The sequence below is a fragment of the Ceratosolen solmsi genome, unplaced genomic scaffold (assembly GCF_000503995.2).
Source record: "Ceratosolen solmsi marchali unplaced genomic scaffold, CerSol_1.0 scaffold41, whole genome shotgun sequence".
Lineage (NCBI taxonomy): Eukaryota > Metazoa > Arthropoda > Insecta > Hymenoptera > Agaonidae > Ceratosolen > Ceratosolen solmsi.
In genome coordinates this window covers 4027541-4048921 of record NW_011948424.1, presented here as the reverse complement: position 1 = coordinate 4048921, position 21381 = coordinate 4027541, and the positions used below count along the sequence as shown (strand labels likewise).

General features: G+C 24.3%; 1 protein-coding gene across 1 annotated transcript in view; it reads left to right on the top strand.

Annotated features, from left to right (window-relative positions):
• LOC105362546 (dipeptidase 1) overlaps positions 1–21381 on the top strand; it is a 205605-nt gene that overhangs the window by 132845 nt on the left and 51379 nt on the right. The window contains exon 4 of the mRNA XM_011500007.1: positions 14207–14339. Coding sequence (XP_011498309.1) covers positions 14207–14339 — 133 coding nt within the window. The remainder of the gene's footprint in view (positions 1–14206; positions 14340–21381) is intronic.

Genomic DNA, 21381 nt, shown 5'->3' with positions numbered 1-21381 from the left:
ATATGTTTTGAAAAAAACAAATAATTTATATTTTAATTAAAGTTTTAATTTAATTAAAATTAGAAATTTGCATTATTTAAAATCACAAATAAGGGAAAACAATTTTACATATCAAATTGTACGTATATCCTTAAATATTTCAAATAACTGTATAATGTACTAATTTTATCCTCTAGTTGTTATTTATAGCTTAAAAGTATAATTAAATTATCAAAAAATGCTGGAATATTTAGATTGATAAAATAAAGAGAGTTAATGTTAGGAAGAAAGAGTAAGAAAATACAAACAAGAAACTAACGTGAGAATTATAGTTCTCAAAAAATGTTGTAAAATATAATAATTATTAGTAATTGAACATAAATGTAAGAGTGTAAATAATATCGATAAATTGATAATCACAAATTCCTCTGTCTATAAAATATTTCATAAACAACGAAATTCCAAGAGAAGAAGCACAGAGTGAAAAATATTGGTGGAAAAGCGCGTTGTAGCAGAAGAATATATGCAACAGCTACGTGTAGAATTACATGAAAGCAAAAGTAAATGTAAGTTTTCCTACAACTACTTTATTAAAAAGTGGTTTTATAACTAATTTAAATTATATACACAAAGTAAAAGTTTATTTTATTAGATAATTATTTAAAGTAATACAATGTAATTATAGAATGAATGCATTGTTTTTTATTTTAAGAAATTCCAGCATTTTATTTAATGAATTTTTAGTATCCTTGATAATGTGTAATAGATGTTACATGTAAAGTGCTTGTTCGCTGACTCTATTATTTGTTGTATTTCTAATATATGTTTATAAATTACATAAATAAATAAGAATGATATTTGTTGAACTTTTAATTAATTGTTTAGAAATTAAAATACACAATTAAAACTAAAATAAATACTTTAACATTCACATAGATTTCACATACACCCAACTTTCCTTAAGGTATTATTAATAAAAAAAAAAAAGTAGCGTTATATTAAACTAGGTAATTAGAATTAAAGGGTTACTGGGTCTTTTTCAAGCTTTAGTTTAATATAATTTAATATGACCTTCCTACGGATACTCCAACTACTTGTGATTTCAAAGGATTTTATTTAATCACTTTATTAATATGTAGTTAAAAGTATGTGAAGTAATCGCCTTCAACTTATGCTACTCAAGACAAATCATTTATGAATATTCATAACCTTAATTATTGTATTTTTACAATAATGAAATTTAAATTATTGCATGATATATATATTGCTGTATAGTATATATGTTAACCATAATTAAAATTATTACTGATTGATACGCATATAAATGTTTTAGAACAGTTTTATCGATTTCATTAATACAGAAGGAAATTTAAATATTAAATCATGAAGGTAAAACTTTATAAAAACAAAAAAAAAAACAAAAAAAAAACATACTGTACAATGAATACAATGAATAAACATGTATGTATATACACATATTGTCTTATTTCTACTAAAGATATAGCAATCTAATTATAAATCTTATTAATTTATTCGTGTAAGTAGTTAAACAAATTTTTATGTAGAATAAATTTATATAAATAATTATGTGAATTTTAAATACAAACGTAAAGACTAATTAAGGAACTTTCATTCATTCGGAATAATTTTTGCTTTTATTACTAATCGTTTTGAATAGAGTCGATTGAGTAATGATATTGGAATTCCTGATTTCTTTCAAAGTGAGAAATGTTTTTGAATCACCACTAATTAACATTAAATTAAATTCTTATAGAGAATCTATTTGTATGCATATATTAATTACTTTATTTGAAAGAGAAAAACTGAAATTATATTAACATTGATAATTTTAATTAAGTATAGAATTATCTAGTCATTTTTTCGTATTGCTTTATTTTCTAAATAATAAATATCGATAGACAAGTTCAAATATAAGGGTATACTCTGACGAATGGAGTGCTTATACAAATAGCGGTAACTAAATCTCGATTATATTTCATGAATCCATCCCTCGTTTGTTAAACATAAAATCCTCCGAGGAAAGCGGCAACGTGGCACAGGCATCGTATAATAACAAAACTATTTTGTCAAAGCATCTACCTCAAATTATGAAAAAGTACGAAACTTAGGGTATATAGACACAAGGTGAATATAACAATGAACGATGGGATGAAAATAAAATAAAAATAAAGTAATTGCTTAAAGAAAAAATAAGAAAGTCCAGTTTGCCATTATAATTTCAAATGCAATTTCTCATCTCAAAATAGAAAAATCTTAAAATTCTCATATCGTTATTTATTCTTCCTCTTTATATTTACAGCTTCGTCAGTATTTCTTAATATTTTTCAATAAATAAATTACATAAAATGAATAAAATTCTATTAATAGTCTCAAATTTTAATAAATTAGTTAATATTGAGAAGCGAAATAAATAACTTCAAACATGTCCAAACGTCGAATTTCAAAAGGAAATTATTAATTTATTATAATACGTGTAAAAATATTCTAAATTATACGATCATTATCTTTTATATTACTTTACGTTTATGTATAAATATACGACACATTATAATAGTTACTATCGCATACTACAATAATTACAACTACATACAATACTTTAACAAAGAGCCACAATTTTTAAATATTCATTGCATGTATTAGGACTTACCAAAGTTGCTGGAGTATCTTATAATTCCTTAATTTAAATATCACATTCATTAAAATAATTAATCCTAAGATGTTATCGTAGCAATAAATTATTCGAATAATATGTTAGCCTCTTCTCTTGTAATGTAATTATTAGTTTTTGTAGCATTTATACATAAATTCGATATTTCAATAATAAACGTATATTTAAAGGTAGAAAAAGGTAAAAATCAAACAGTTTTTCATAAAAGATTTATATAATCAGTAATAATAGCATGCGCAAAATTTTCAATTTAAAAATAAATAATAATGGTCAGTTATAGAGGTGCAATAATAAAATTGAAACGTGTTTTTAATCAATTATAAATTAATAAACTAACAATTAGCAAAATATTTGAAAAAGCTATTTGATAATGAATTAAAAAATTTTCTGTGAATATATAAATTGATGAAGCAAATAAAAAATAAAAATAAGTTATTTATATATACATATACGGAAAGGAAAGCAGAGAATTGCAAGCGTAGGAAGCTCCCGCTGAAATTCAAATGAACTTTAAAGAAATAAAACAAAGGAGTGAGCAGCTCTGGAGTACACGATGAAAAACAAAAAGAAAAAAAAGAAAATAACGGATGAGGGAGGAAGAATGGAGGAATGGAAGAAAAGCAACGATTTGAAATTCTCGGCCCGTTTAACGTCTTCAACATTATGATGATACTTTTCTCTCTCTCTCTCTCTCTCTCTCTCTCTCTCTCTATCTATCTATCTCGGATTGTCATTTCGACCTCACTCTACCCAATTCAATTATCGAATCGTAATCTCAGTGTCTACCGAGGTAACATCACAGCTTCTTTCCCCACTACAATTCTTTTTACTATTTTGGTCTTCTGCAAATTTTATTTGCTCTTTTTCAGACATATAAATAAAATATGACTGAAAATTAAGTTCGAGAACATAGAATTTCTTTCTTGCGTTGAACTAAATCCTGTGAAATTATAAAAAAAATTTTTTCATTAAAATTTTTTGAGTGAGTTACATTTACATAATGATCATAAAGATTTCATTAATTTAATACTATTACACTAATTTAATAAAAATTTACTATTTCATATGCAATTTTAATTTAAAAAATATCCAGTTGAATTTTTACATCTCAAATATTTTAAAATTTTTTTTTTTTTTTTTTTTTTTTTTTTTTTTTTTTTCGTTAAATATAATTAAGCTTTAATGAACAGATTTTTTATATTTTTTATATTTACTATCGAGTGAGTCTGAAAATTATAAACCAAGAATTTCGCGCTTTCATAGCTTTTATATATCATTTAAGCGTTCTTCAGCATTTATCATTTAAATCTAATTATTTACATACGTTAGTATTTTTCAAAGAAGCTTCTTGCATAAATAAAAAATAATTTAAAAAGTCTTTGTTTTTATAAATATTTTTTTTTTGAGTCCAAATTACATAAAATTATGCATTATATAGTAATTCAAATGATTAAATAATTCTATCGACAATAAAATAAGTTAGAAATTTCTTTTAATAATTTATGAAACTTAATATTAATAATATTACTTAAGAACTTGCATGTTAAAAATAAACTGTAAATTGACTTGACGGAATCTAAATTCAAATATTAAACTATAAAAACAGTATAATCCTCCTCTAAAAAAAAACTTTTTAATTATGAAAGAATTTTATCATCTACCAAAAATTTTTGTAGTACAGAATGACTACGAAAAACACCTAAACATTACGAATATATTATTTAATAGCTTTTAAACATTATATATTATTTATGTTTAACTGAATATTTTAGTACCAAAAAATTTCTTAAAAATTAATGATACTATTTTATAAATATATATTAATAAAATATATTAACTTGTAGAAGCACCATTGTTATAACTGCAGTAATAACTGCAATAAAATTCTTTTATTATTTATTTTATCAGCATTAAGATTTTTAATGTTATTAATACAAAATTTGTAATATTTAAGCTTCGTTTTTTGTAAATTGTTGCATTTTCTATGCAAAAATCTCACAAAATATAGAGTATATATACGTATAGGTTATGTACTATAATCTGTATTATATATATAATTTAACAGCTTCAAGATTATAATTTATAAATTTTAATACAATTATTTTTGTATTTATAAATAATTTAAAATAATTTTATTAATTTTATTTAATGTAAAACAGAGGCCATATTTATATGGAATATGCCTTGATTAACCTTACGTAAGAAGTTGAAAAATTGTCAACAATACCTAACTTAAATTTTTAAAAAGTTGAAGAACATGAAAGGCGAATGACCAAAATAAAAAAGTTACTCGACAAACAAAAAACAAAAAACAAAAAAAAACAAAAACATATAGTAAAACTAGTGTGCAAAAAAAAAATAGAAAACAGTCTGAGTTTATCAAAGTTTAATATTCAGAATAGTACTTCTTTCTAACCAATGAAGTTCTAAAATGGAAAAATAAAAGTAACAAAATTACCTTGCATCGATTCTTTTACAGCTGTAAAATAATTTTTGAAAATAATCAGTAAATATAAGGTGCAAAATACAACATTTATTAAATCAACAAATTACATATTTACATTACATGTAGATAATCAAACATTACAGAGATTATAAGTTCGATAAATAATGCTTTATTTTTAGATTTATTTTTAGAATTTATTTTCTAGATTAAATTAAATAATTAAACGTTTAAATATTTTGGAACATTATTCAATTTTTTTTAAATTATTTTTAAACAAATACTATAATAATAAAAAAAAAAGAAACAATAAATTTGTTTCATTTTCTCTATTTATTTTCAACTTTACAATATTAATCAGGACTATTCGATTATATAAGATTCTTTCGATATTAGAGATTTTAATATTCTACACTTGTTCCTCCATTCAAAAACTATACATTTAATTACTTTTGATGTCAAAAACAATTTAAAAATTAAAAGTTCATTAATAAATTTTAAAACACATAATATATAGATTGTTTAACCACGTTTTATTTCCACACCCAAAATTCACCATTCACCATAAACTTTTATGTTATTTGATATTATTAAATGTTAAAGACAATTTATACCTTTCGGATTGATTTTATCATCACTTTACTTTAACTTCAACATAATTATGAAACAAACGTTTTATTTTATAATTTTTGATATTTAAATGTAAATTCTGATATTTTAATAATTAATGTTGTCGTGATTTATGAAGCAATCATACTTGTAATTATAACTGTAAAACTTTGTGAATTATTAATATATATATATATATATATATAAAAGAAAAAATTAAAAAAAAACCTTTTAACATCTCTAAGATAAATAAATAGCAAGTAAAATATAAAATGTAAAAGTATAATAGTGTAGTCTATATATTATCGATAATTTTGGTATATTAAAATTCATATGTTTGAATCTTAGATTTATCAAATGTTTAATCAGCTCGTTCAATAATCTAACTGACCTCAAACCATACTTTTAAAAATAAAAAATATTAGCAGAGAATAGGTAATCAGTGATTTTAAAATGGACTCCAATCATCTTCCACGCTTACAATAGTCTGCATTATCCTTCCATTCGTTGCTCAGTTCCGTTTACACAATTTTGTTCATTATAATATCAATACATGGAGAAAAATATTTCATTTTTCTCTACTTTTGTCAAATACTTTACTTATCTTATCCTTATTTCACACTTTTATTTCGATTTCATACCTTATTATTCATCTATGTCTTTCAATTTCTTAACTTTAATCTTTCTTGTAGCAAATATTTATTTTTTTTCTACACCCTAAATATAATAAAATAATATAAGTGACTATAATATACGATAATACGAGTCGAATAAACGAAAGGTTGGATTAAGATAAATAAAAACAAATTAAAATTTTCAACTCTCATAAAAATTACTTAGAAATTCTCAATTTATACATGTAATTCTATCTTTTATAATTTAGTATTTATAATTTAATTATATCTTTTTACATATTTTTATAAGATTTTACTTGCTTCTTATTAAAAATATTTTTACCTTAAGCAAGAAAAAAATATTTTACGAAATAGCGACCAATATATATATATATATATATATATTTATTTTTTTTTTTTTTGGTTTGGTCGAAGCCGAATGTATAAATGCCTGTTTATGGTTGCCGGTTTGTAGGAGCAAGGAGGAGAAGGTTATGGGTGTTCTAAAAAGTATTATTCTATAAACTTCACAGCTTATCATAATTAAAATATTGCAAAAATTATTTAGTAATTTAGAGAATCATTAATGATGTATATGTTCGATTGTCAATGTATATAAAAAAGAGAGGGAAATATTGAAAAGAGTGTGTAAACATAAACGCATATGTGTGTTCTCACCATTCATCGGGCTTTACCTGTTATGCAATTTCTCTTATGAAACAATTATTTAAATTTAATATATTTTTTCTAAATACAAGTATTTTTATATTATATATTTCAATTTACAAAATTCTATATTGATACTATTCGTCTACATTTACTTTAATCATATATATCATTCACTTCTTTACTAACAGATGTTACATAAACGCTAAATCCTTATACAAAATTATCTGATAACCATCTAAATGATCGTACTTTCATTTAATAATGTGATATACATCATAATAAGAGATTTTAATGTTGTTAAAATAATATTACTAATACCAACTTAAAATACGAATAGCTTCATGAATAATTGAAATAAAATAATTATCTAAGATTTCATTAAATTTCCATTAATATTTGATGGATTTATAATAGATAAATGTGTTATAGCCGTATCTTATAGATACGAGGAATCCATATTTATTAATATATGTCTTAACGTAAAATTCTGTACATATTCATTAAACTATATAAATACAGGACACATCAATTTAACTAACGTTTATTAATATTATATGAATTATAATATATCTGATATTGAAAATATTTTGTAAATTAAATGTTTAGTATGGAATATAATATTTTTAATATTTTAAAAGATGTTCTATGATGTGAGACAATTTATAATGACGCTTTTATATAATCAGACTTTTATAAATTTCACTATTTCTTACAATTTGTCTTACTAATATTCAATTACTTAAAAGTAATGAAATATTTTCACTCATAATTGATTTTGGCAAATTTAGATGTGGAATTTTATATGTTCTCTAAAAATACAGAACCTTGAATTTTAATTGAATGAAAATTTTGATTGAATTACATAAATTATATGTTTACAATAATCAACATTTTCATAAAAACAAAAATTAGAACAAACTTTATAATACTAACGAACGAAATTAGTAGTAGGATTTTTCGAACTTGAACGATCATAAATCACTATATTGAAAAGTAATTTCTATGATGATAAATTTATATTTCAAGTTCCTAAGTCCCCCGTGCTATATCTTGAAATAATTTTGTGAAAGAATGAATTCAACTGTGAATAGTTATTCTTCGTAAGAAAGCCTTGATTTGTTCGAATTTTGCGATACTCCATCTATTTAATTTTATATTTTCTAGTTCTTATTCAATCTCCCATTATTTCGACTATACATCAGATTTAATATAAAAATGCATTATTTACAAAATCGTACTTTTCCACTTAGCTGTGAAAATTCTCCTGAATATCGATTGGCGATATTAGCTGAATTATGAGGATAAAATAAAAATTTCAACTTCATCAGACACACAATAATGTAATAAACACGATAGAGTTACTCCAAAAATTATGATTTTATAATGAATATTCCATCGTTAATTTACACGTTCAATTTGACAGGTTTTTATTGACTTTTGTATAGATTGTATAATGAAAGAAAAGAGAAAAAAGAAGAAGAAATATTATAGTTTCTTATAATATTTTCAAAAATCGTTTATTTTCTACTTAATTACGAAAGTTTACAAATAGCACAATGTTTTATATCTAATATCAAGTAAATCTGTACTACGAATTTACGTAATTATGCACATTAATCTATAGTTTTATTTTATAAGTTTAGAAACCTCTTAAAATTTTATATCCATTCGAAAATTCAGTATACTATAACTTGAAAACTTAGTAAAATCCGAAAGAGACGGAGGATAATGCTTTTGAATATTGCGGTCGTTATGATTTATGGCCGTTCGAGTTCCAAGAAGTTATTGCGCCAGTTGAATAGTTCAAGATGCTCGGCACCAGCAAGAAAAGCATAGAGGAAATGAACATCAGGAGACTTGGGCCTGGTAACCCTTGAAACATATGCAATTGTAAAATTAAAAGCACTTTTTAGATTAAGTTCAAAATTTGCTATGTAAATGGCGAATTTTGAAGAAATTTTGCATCTTCTTGGTCTTTTCACTTTTGCAACCAAAGCGCTTCAATTTGACAATTTTGAAAGTTTTATCATACAACAACATCACTTTACTACTAAGAAGGCATTTGACTTCTAAGTTACTAATGATTAACAAGGCGATGTACTGCAATTAATATTTATTGTTTGAAATATTACTTGTTATTTTATTATAGCAAAAGTATTATGTTTTTTTTTTTTTTTTTTTTTCTATCACTACTTGTAATAATAACTATTCCTCGAAAGATCCTATATTGTAAGACAGTATATTGTATAAGAAATATTTATTTTCAGGAATCTTTACAGTACGTTTATACATATAGAAAGAAGTCTACTAGTCTATGCAATTATATAATTAACTAAATATTATTAATAATGTAAATGAATACTTTAACGGTACGTTAATGTTAATAGAAATATATTGTTTAAATGTTTCTGAAAAAGTAAATATGTATATAATAAGTATTTACTTTTCATGTGATAAGATTACCTTCATATTTGTAGTCAAGGATATACAAAATCTATAAATATGTAAATACATTAAATACTGACTAGTTAATTAACAAATTTAAAAATACTTATTATAAATTACGATATTAAATTACAATATTCTTTTATTTGTTTTATTATAAACTTGGCGACAGTTTACATTGAAATTGCATAAAAATTAGCGTAGTACTTGTAAATGAAAATGAAAGATTTTGTATAATATTTTTATCTCTTTACATTAATAGAAACTTTCAAAATTATTAAATAGTATACATCATTTGTTTAAAGTCGATACAATTAACTTTCAAGGTTTTAATAATTCATACATTATATAAGTTCACATACACATTTATATATTTATGTATACATACGTTCATAAATGCATAAATGTATGTATAATGCATGAATTCTCAAAATTATTGAAGGTTATGCGAGTGATAAGAAAATAATATATAAAATTTAAATGTATTTAAATATTTGTTTTTATACAATATATCAGTAATATATATATTGTATATAACAAGTATTGAGTATCATAAATTCTTATTATAAATTAGAAAATATTTATTTAAGTTACGAAGGCTTTATACTAATTTATATTGTTTTATACAATTGTTGAAGTTATATTATACATCATTATTGCTTAATTTAATTAAAATAGATAGTATCTGAAAATATAAGTAATGCTTAAGCTTATTTATCAAAATTCAATAAATGTGCAGGTAAAACGTTAAATGAACAAGAAACTAATAATACGTGTAACACAGAATGTGAATATCTTCAATTTGTTATACCAGTATTATATTTGGATAATAATTAAGTTTCTAATAATTAAGATTATTTAATTCAAGCACTTTTAAGCTCTTACAATTCCGTTATTTCAACAGTATGTGGTAATAAAATAATATTTATTACTAAATTATAGTAACTTTTTCCTATAATGTAGAAGAATTTTCTGTTTTATTTTAAGATTTTTTTTGCCAAAAGTAACTTCTGATAGTTAAATAACTACATTTTGATTAAAAAAAGAAAAACAAAGAATATTTACCATAGTTTTCTTTATAAACAAAACTTTTAAGTACTTCAACATTTTTTATCGCTCCCGTGCATAATGTCTTCAATTATGAATTACCTTTCACGATGTTCATTTAATACATCTATTATACTAATAATTCAACACTTACATATTTTCACTCCATTCACCCTGTTTTGTATAAATAAAAATAAAATTGAACTATAATGTTCATAAGTTATAACAGAAACATTTTCGTGGTTATTAATTTTGCTAATATAAAAACTTTAGGTGGCAATATATATTACTATTCGATCTGTTATATAGGTAATAAACTACTAAATACTAGTAGCCCTTATAATTATAATAGCAATTTATAATATTAATAAACAAGTTATGAAATATTGTTAATATACCTACAAGTAATTAATTTCATTTTTATGAAATTTAATGCCTGCATACGTATAATCTATGCATATGAATTTATTTAAATGAACATTATTTTTGTTATTAATAATCCATGTCTTTAATAATTATAATATACAAATGATTTATTTAATATTAATGATTGTTAGCTTTAATTTTTAATTTTTTTGTATATTAAAATTAACCAAATACTTAACTGTGCAAATTTATAAAACTTGCATTTATCATTTTGAATCAATCCACAAAAAACTTTGTAGCTCAGCCTTGTATAAGCAGTAAATTAAATATAACATACAAATATATATATATAAGAAACTAATTTTCTCTTCTAATTTTCTGAATTATATTATATAGATTATTCGATACTTTCCAGAAACAAATATGGTAACACAATTCACTTAATGTATTAATTACACTATATTTATAAAACAAAATAGGATTCTGGATATTTTTACTTAGCAGTAAACACATAAAATTCATAAGTTACTATATTAATTTAATGATTATAAGTTTTTAGAACAATGAAAATACTATATTTTTAGTTTTTAAACGGTAATGGAATAAACTTTTGAATAGCCCTTCACTATGCTAAACACATAGCTGCTACCACATCATACACACGTACACCTATTATGCTAATCTGTACATAAGCTCATGAATCGAGTAAATATATATATATATATATATATATATATATATATATATATATATATATATATATATATATATATATATGACATAATGTATTAAGTAAATTAATTAAGTAAAGGAATTAAAGAAAGATTTATGTATATATAGTGATGAGATGTTGATCGAATGAGAACAAAAGTTTGAATTCAAATAATGTGATAAGTATCAATAATAAATATAATTATAAATTCATTTATATTTCAAGGATTAAAATAAACATTTTTATTCTAATAGTATATTTTTGCAATGATACACAAATTTAATAATTTTTTACATTATAATCTCATGAACTTGCCTTGAATTTTGAAGTCATATAAAATTTAATAATTTCATCGATAATTGATTGCTAAAATAATAAAAGTCATATATGTATACTTAATAATAATAATAATAATAATTGAAATATAAAGTTTAATAATAAATTTATTGATATTTGTTAAATTTAGAAAATTATAAAAATTATTAACGTTTCATTAATATGCAAAATTAAATTTCCCCATAAACAATTTAAAAATTTCTAATATTTACAAATAAATCATAATTTATAATCATTTTAATTAATATTAATTTCAAATTTTTTGATATCGAAATCGTATTAGTATTTTGAATTGAAAATCTAATTTAATATTTGTTTTCAGGGACTTGTTAACCATATCATTAATTTTTTAATTGAATATTAATTAATAGAAGTATATAAAATACTTTAATATTTAGTCATTATCAAACCTTAATTTTTAACAACTTTATCATAAACTCAAATCAAATTATTTGTATATTTTACATTTACTTGGAGTTTGTAAATTACAATATATAAAATTCAAAGCTTTGGTAAAAGGTTTTCTTTAGAAGTAAAGTTTAATGTTAGTAATACCAACGTAATTAAATAGCAAAGTATACGATATTATTAAGTATTTGCTACATTAAAAAGATAACTTTAAAATATTTACGTACTTACGCATTTGTATATATAAATATTTGTATAGAAATCTAACGAGTACATCATAAATATTATACTCAGCTCTTACAAAAAGTAAATTTAACTTATTATTAACAAAAATTTAATAGCACGTGTTTTATGTTTAAACATTAACACTAGGCCAATGTTAGCAAGAGTAATTATATTGATATTTATTTCAATTAATAACGATGCGTATGAAAAAAAAAAAACAAAAAAAAAGAAGAAAAAAAAAGGAAAAACTTACCGATTATAAAAGAAACAATAATTGAGTACTAAGAAAGAAAGAAAGTAAGTATAAGAGATCATAAAATCCACTACAACCGCTCATGATTACCTAGGCAACATTAAAAATTGTTCTTTGCAGTATTGTGAGACAACTCTATATTTGTAACTTCTGAACTAGACGAAGATTTATAGTTTTTGAATTATGAAAACTTCGAATTTTTCGTATGATGGAAGTTCAAATGAGAGAAAAATAATTTGAAAAATTCTAAAGTTTATCGTTTCATCTATTACGTAACGTTCATTACGTAACCTTGAAAGTTTGTCATCGATACCTCTAAAGTTATTTTAAATCAATGGTTACATTCATACTTAATTCCATTAATTTTATTAAGAAAAATAATGAAATATTTTTGAAAGAGAATATGGAACATTCCCATTTATTTATTTGCTGTACATACATTATTGGAGAAAACGAGTTCGATAGACCAAGTCTCAGTTGTAGAATTACTCAAAGTAAAATAGAACCTGCAAACTAATTAAATTGTAAAAATGAACTACTAAATATAAATGAATATCTATTATATTTTTTTCATAAATATATTAATATCTTTCGTACGTATGCATTACAATTAATATTTTATAAAACCAAGATTCAAAATTTCTCTTCAGATTGAAAGATTTCAATATAGAAATATTATTTATACAATCACTATTTTACATTTTTTATATTCTACATTAACTATAAATAATCATTATTTATAAAAAAAATTTAATAAATGACTCGAAGAATTTGTATTATCAAAATATATGTGTTATGAAAATTATGAAAAGTTTTCTAGGAACTTTAACAAGTACTTTAACTTTCTGTAGTATAACAATTTATGATATTTATGTTTCGCTTCTGTAACAGTTAATAGATTTTATTAACATCGTGAATTATATAATCGCTTCAGTCCTCGAACACTTTTATTTAAAGTTACTTTTCATAACTAATGTATTAAATATTTTATAAATTTCGTTAATACCTAAATTATTTTAAATGATCCGTACGCTTTCAGAAAGTATTATGGGATAGATACGTTAAAAGTTACAAAAACTTAATCCAAAGTCTTGGAACATTTTTATAAATCAAACTCTCAAAAGAAATACTATTAGCTCGGATGATTAAGGTTTTTTAATCTATTATTAATAGCGTAAAGCATTTGTACAATTGTGTACTATTTTACAAATTCACTCCATTATTCACATAAACAGGCACTGGATGCAAATGCATTTGTGACAAATATTTTTATAAAATTTGAATATCAAGCAAGTTAAGATTGTGTCAATGACAAAACGATCGATACCTTGAAAGTTACAAAAGTATTAAGTAAGAAAATAAAGTAAAAAACTTTCGACATATAATCCAAAACTTTTTAATTTTGTTTCAGTTTTGGTCAGCGTATGTGCCATGCGGTGCAGCGCAACTCAACGCCGTTCAGCTCTCCTTAGAGCAAATTGACGTGATTCGTAGACTTGCCGAAATGAACGCCCAGCACTTGACCCTAGTCACTTCTGTCAAAGGTAAGTTTCCGAGTGAAAGCTAAGCTTAACAGTCGGTGACTGAGTTTTGAATGATATTTCACTAGAAAATGTAAAGTTATTCTATACGCACACCGAATATGGCCTATATATATACATATATATATATATATATATATATATATATATATACATATATATACTGTGATGGATAAAAGAATGTCTTTGAATTAAATAAAAAATATGTAATTTTAATTAAGAAACTTCAAAGAGTCTTCAAAACTACATACCTGCAAGCGAGATAAATGAGAATTGAAAAAAAAAAGTCAATATGACTGCGCATCGATTATTATTATAGTAAATTTATTGAATGTTAAATTTAATCTATTGAAAATTCTCTACTTATATGAGAAAATGACTGAAAAATAGTTTTATATTAACCGAGTTTAACCGAGTTTAATTCAAATTAAAATAATCGCCCAAATATTCAATACATTATCATTTATATCTTATATTTTATAAAGATTTTTAATTGAAATAATTAGCAAACATTTTAAATGATTTTTTAATACTTATATCATATATTTATTGAAGGCAAGTCTAATATATGAGAAATAATTATTAATGATTATTATTCTATAAAATGTACATAATTAATAACTGTACCCAAACTATCTTTACATATACATAATACGATTTGTCATTTTATATTATTAGAATATACTTATGCGAATGTAGGTAATGATAAAATTTCGATTCCTCGTTGTAAAATAAATGTTCCATTTTAGAAAAATAATGATAGATAGAAGAAAAAAAACGAAATTCCATCAAATTGTTGAAAAAACTAATATTTTTATAACTTGCTTTGGAAAATCTATGTTCAACTGTCTGTGAAATACAAAAAAGTATTTTTTTTTTTTTAACTATTTTAATGGGAAAAAATAAAGTAATATTTCTCTTGAAAATTCTAAATATAAAACAATAGTATTTTAGTTTATTATATTCCGTTTAAAATAAATATGATTACAGTTATATTGATATTGAAATTCTTAAATACATCAGTTTATTGAAGGTTTATTCTAATTAAAAGTTCGTCGGATCTTGAATTTCAAGTTAAGCTTTAAAATATTTCACGTAAAATTTTGAATATAATTTGAAATATCAGTGTCAAGTTTTAGTATTGAAATATCAAGTATTTATAATAATAAAATTATAAAATATTGAATTTTCTTTATGCCATAGTTCTCATTCTTTACGATATTAAAAGAATCTAGACATTTCTCGCGGCTAAGTAGCATTACCGTCTCGCTCAGATGAATTGCTATTTTTATCACCGGATCGTGATAGAGTTGTCAGAAGCCGATGAGCCGAGAGAATATTTCTTACCTGTTGGCAAATATATACATATTCAAGGGAAATAATAATTCGAGTTTTATAAAGCTAGCATTATTAAATAGGAATATAATATTTTCATCTGTTTCTTTTCTTTTTCTTTTTTCTATTTTTTTATATATATATATATATATATATATATATAATTAAAGACAAAATTATTTATTGTTACACGTACAAGTTTGAATAAAATTATCTCTAAATCTTTCAATGGAGTAATATTTATTCTGAAAATGCACGTTTGGTTAAAGATCATCAATTTCTTAAGAAACGTTAACAAATTCTTTAAATTATGAAAATATCAAATAGATATTCATAGCCCAACTATTAAATACTACATGTGATTTAAATATTACTTCTTTTGTATTAATTAGGGCATTTTTAGCTGATAATTATAATAGTATCAGCGGCTAAAATAATTGTAATGATTATTTTAAATAATTCACTAACTAAAGCGTTGCATTTTTATATTGCTTAAGATAATCTCTCTGCTGCACTAACAACTTTCGTAGAAAATGAATCAACGCATGTAATTTAAAAATTCCCCCTACCACACCCATTTATCACGGGCGGCTCATCTTGCCTCGGCCTCAAACTCACAGGAGCCGAGTCACCTACTGACCGAAAATAGCTGGCACAAAAAAAAAAAATAAAATAAAGAAGTAGCAGCGAGCATAAAAAATGCAGAAATATATGAGAGATGCGATATCATGTACATATTTCTTTGTCGTAAATGGTTAGAAGACCCAATTCTCGGGCAATCCGAGAAATTAATCACAGAAGTCGCAGAAAAGGCAGGATGTCCCGGAAGGAAGGAGAGAGGCTTAATTTTGTGCGCATCTCTTCAAGCACTAGCAATTTATGACCCAGCAGCCTGAAGCTGTACAAGTGTTGTGGGTAAGGGTGGGGAAGGGGGGGGGGAAGAGATGGTAAGCTCGAAGCTCGAACAATACCTGCAACGCGCAGCGGTCCCGTTTGCATATAAAGAGCCCGATATTTCCCCTCCCCGCTCGTGCTATCCTTCATTTATCTTTACTTAAGGTACACCTCTTCTCCAATAACTGTTTCTTCTGTAAAACATTATTTAATATATACATACCTGTGCCTCGATTATACATATTCAAGAATAAAGCCTTTGATTATGTTTATATTTTACCCAAATGTTATCACGATTGTTATACAAACATTATACAATAATTTAATATACTTTATAGCTATAAGTATACTTACCAAGGATTATTAATTTGGTCATTGGTTTAAAACAGCTAACGTTTTAATAATTTACTTAGTAACTCAAAACATTCGTAACTCAAAGTTTGACCATTTCACTCACCTTACTATTTTTATATTAATTAGCTTTTTTAAATTTATATATATATATATATATATATATATATATATATACCATTAAGAAAACTTTAAGATAATATCCTCAGAAAATGATATTATTCAAAAATTAATACTGTGAACATTAAATGTTTTGTAATTATGTCTCTCTTTTAATAGCAACTGATGCAGAACACAAAGATTTTCAAGCAAATTTTTCTTTTAATTTTTTACATTCGGACATATTCAATAACGAATAACAAAACTAAAAGAAATTATAATTATATAATTTATCTTCGATACAATAAAGCCTTTCCTCAAAATAATAGTGTACGAATGACTTTAAAACTTTATATGTTAAGTAGTAACAGCTAAAATGTTACGTTGCACAAATAATTGCACCTCGTAAAAAGTTTCTTTTCTGAATTTAAAAGCTATATGCGGATCCACAGAATTAAATTAATAAAATCACACTTATTAATTGTAATTTTAATAATTATAAAAAATATATGGCCATGAAATTAAAAAAAAAAATTGAATAACGACTTAAGAAAAGAATAATCGAAAAGATTACTCAATAAAAATTACTTAAGTACGTAACTTATTTGACGCCACATGCGAATTTATGGCTTTTTATAATCTTAAGTAAATACACATTATCTCGTTTTTTTCTTCCATTCTATACTTTTTCGATCACACTTGCTCATAGTATGAGCTTTATTTTTTGTTGCTCTCCGACAACTATTCATAATATTAAAATAGATTCTCTTTTTCGTCTTCAGAAAATGACTGAAAAGGAGAATTAAAAGACGTTTGACACGCTTGAAAAACCTTATGAATAAAACTGAAATTTCCAAGGAAGAAAAAAGTTAGAACACAATACTCCAACAATAAGTAAATTTGCGTACTATTTTTGTAATTTTTATTATGTAAGCATTGATGATAAAAAAATTTAGTTTAAATTCATATTGAACATAAATACATTATATTTAACGAGAATTGGGTAGATAAATAGTACGGATTACTTACTATCATTATCTATTTAAAATGTTAAATCGCAAGTTAGTGTAGTTTAATAACCATTTAATAATTAACAAATTATTTATGATAAATTTGTTGAAAATTTTAATTTATCATTGAAACATTTAAATATAATAAATTTATTCTTTAATGTACGATGAATAAAAACATTCAAACTTCCTAAGAAATGTCAAATTGGTTTTACTAGAAAGTTCTTTTGTTTTTATTTTTTTCAATAAAAATAATAGCGAATGCACCTAGGATTAAAATAACAAGTAATTTCTAAAAGTTCAAATAATATTAAACAAGTAATTTCTACTATATACAATGATTTCTTAGTATATGAAAACAACTCGTTGTTTTATGGATTTCGTTAGCACATTACTATAAAAAAACAACTTTAAATCCGTAACTCTGGAAAATACTGACTTGTACAATAATTCTTTGTCAATCGCCTACTTTAATTCGATTTCACCAATTTGATAATACAGTATCGGATAATAACAAAATTTGTTCATAAAAATCAATTACCATTACGAAGTCATAATAGATATGAGAGCAAAATCCTCACAAGAGACAGCGGAATGAGAGATGTGCGATAAAAGTCAAAAAGGGCAAAAATACTATTTACAAAAGATCGATCATCACAAGTTTCCGCATTTATTTAATTCGTGTAATTTAAGTCAGTACCTAAGCTTATAAACCTGAGTTTCGAGTTGTTCCTGGCGAATCTATGACTTGCCAAGTAGGATACATCGAGCGTCGACGTAAAGTTGAAACAATGCGGAGATAAAAATGGGAATTGGCAATACCGAGTCGCAAAAAAGAAAGCTGAAAGTATAAAAGCTTGTGAAAGACACATATTTCGAAGTATAATGAAAAGACATAGAGGGATGAGTATAACATGTAAAAAAGAAATAAGAAAAAAGAAAAAAAAGAAAAGAAAAAAAGAAAGAAAGAAAGAAACAGATAAAAAAAACTTAAAATAGAAGGTTAAAACAATAAAAACCGAGCAAAAAGAAAAAGCGAAAATTAATAATTCCCCTTAATAATCGATTAAATGTAATTATAGTAAATTACAATATAATATAAGGGGTAAATATTTGTTAACATACGTAGAATAATAAAGAACAAGTTAATAATTATCTTATAAATAAAATATATTTATTGAATGGAAAATTATATGAGATTTTAACTATTAAACGGTCCTTCATTCTGAAATCCGAAAGCGTATAACTAATTTGCAATGTCGAAAATATAGTTTTATCAATAATATAACTATTAAAAATCTATTATATATTAAAAATAATTAAAATCTATGAAAAATGATTAAGCAGAAGAAGTTCCGTTGAAATGAATAAATGCACGCAATAAATGCACCAATATATTTTTATAAAACTTTTCACTCTGTCTAATTTAAAGTAAAGTTCGAAATGAAAAGAAGCTAATGGAGAAGAGAGTGTGACGAATAGAAAGAAAGATGGAGAATGAAGAAAAGAAGTGAAAGAGTGAGAGAGTGAGAGAGCGAGTGAGGGAGTGTGGGGGTGGTATATAGGTGGCGGCGATGATGGTGGAGATGGCTGTGGGTTAGTGGTGGGGGGTTATGGCGGTGGGATTTGCGCGGTGGGGCGGATTGGCCAGGGGGTTAGGAGAACATGAAATAGCTCAGTGGTAGGAGAGAGCATGAAACGAAAAACGGTGGCAATCAGGATAGGTAGTAAAAGTGGTTTCAAGACAAATAACTTCGTTCGTAATTCTTCTCCCGCTGGCAAATGCGACTTCATTTTTGGCTCACAATCGCACGTGTAGTTGTAACGGCAGAACGAAAACTTTTTATATTGGCAAAGTGCGGGCAAGCTGAGCAGCGTCATTGCACTCGCGGTAATGCTTCCTTCCACCTTAAAGTTCAAATCGATTTCGAATCTCGACTCAGCTTGTCTAGGACGCTAAAAGGGAGGTGGCAAGACAAGTCGCTTGCGAGTGATTTCCAGAGGCGCGAACGAGATGTACAATTTTTGCGAACAAAAGCATTCCATCCTTGTTCAGTGCCTTCAAGCTGTTGGGTTTCAGTGCATGGCGTATGCACCGCCCATTCGTGTGCATGTTGCAAAGGATTTTTTCGCATTCGGCTCTTTTCCCATATGCGCCAGCCCCGCCTTACACTTAGAGACACTCATTTGGCTCTTGAATGCAGGGAACAAATGTTTGAAAACCCAGAAGATTAATTATATCTACTCATCGGAATGATGAGAAAGGGCTGTTAAAAATATGTGACCGACATTGCAATTACGAATACTTCTTTGGTATATTAATACGGAAAGTGAAATATAGATAAAAAATTATTTTTTGTATTAAAGTCTGATATTCGTTGGAGAAAAATTTATGAATATTATCAATACTGGTACATGAAATTCTCGATAATGGCATAATATATTTATTATATACCATGGTAAATGACTATTCTGTAATAAGAGTCATTAATTTATTTCTCAATCACATAGATATAAGATATACAAATTTAATGTAACGTAATGCAATGTCGTCCACATAAAATACGTTTTTATAATTATAAAGTCGATAGCAGATAAATAATTTAATTGTTAAATAATTTGCTCGTTGTCAATAAATATAATACATTATATTTATACGAACCTAGCTAGATAAGTATGGAGATTTCAAAATCATAAAATGAAATTTAACATGTGGTTGAAGCATAAAAATTTATATTCCAGTTATAAAGAATCCAGTTTTCAAGAATAAATCTAGTCACACTTTGAAATTCTATAACGAAAGAATAAAAATTATTATAAAAATTCGTTTATTTTTATCAATATTTTGGTATTAGAAATTGAAATTATTTTGTATTATTTAGAGTTTCTGCACATTGTCTCGATTCTTTGTTAATTTAGAAAAATATATTATTTATGAATTATAAATCTATAAAAAAAAAATTTATCATTCACGATTTTATTTAAAAGTCAGATAAAATGCTTTGCATCGAAATAATGAAATATTTAGAAAATTAATTAAAAATCGATTATAAATAGGATTACGTTTTTTCAAATTACCTAGAATTATATCTGTTGTTAGTTTTATATATATTTCACCTAATATAATGATTTTTATGATTCATAATTTATAATTACAATCGTATTAATATTCTCTCGAATTACCCATTAAATAAATTACAAATCTTACTAAAATGTACTGTTACATCCGCCGTTTGATGACATATTCAAATTCTACCGAACAATGTCAATTTTTAAGAATAATTTTAAAAGGATTATTAGAGAGGACGTATTGAATAAATAAAATCATATAATTCTTGTTATAATATTGTAATTAT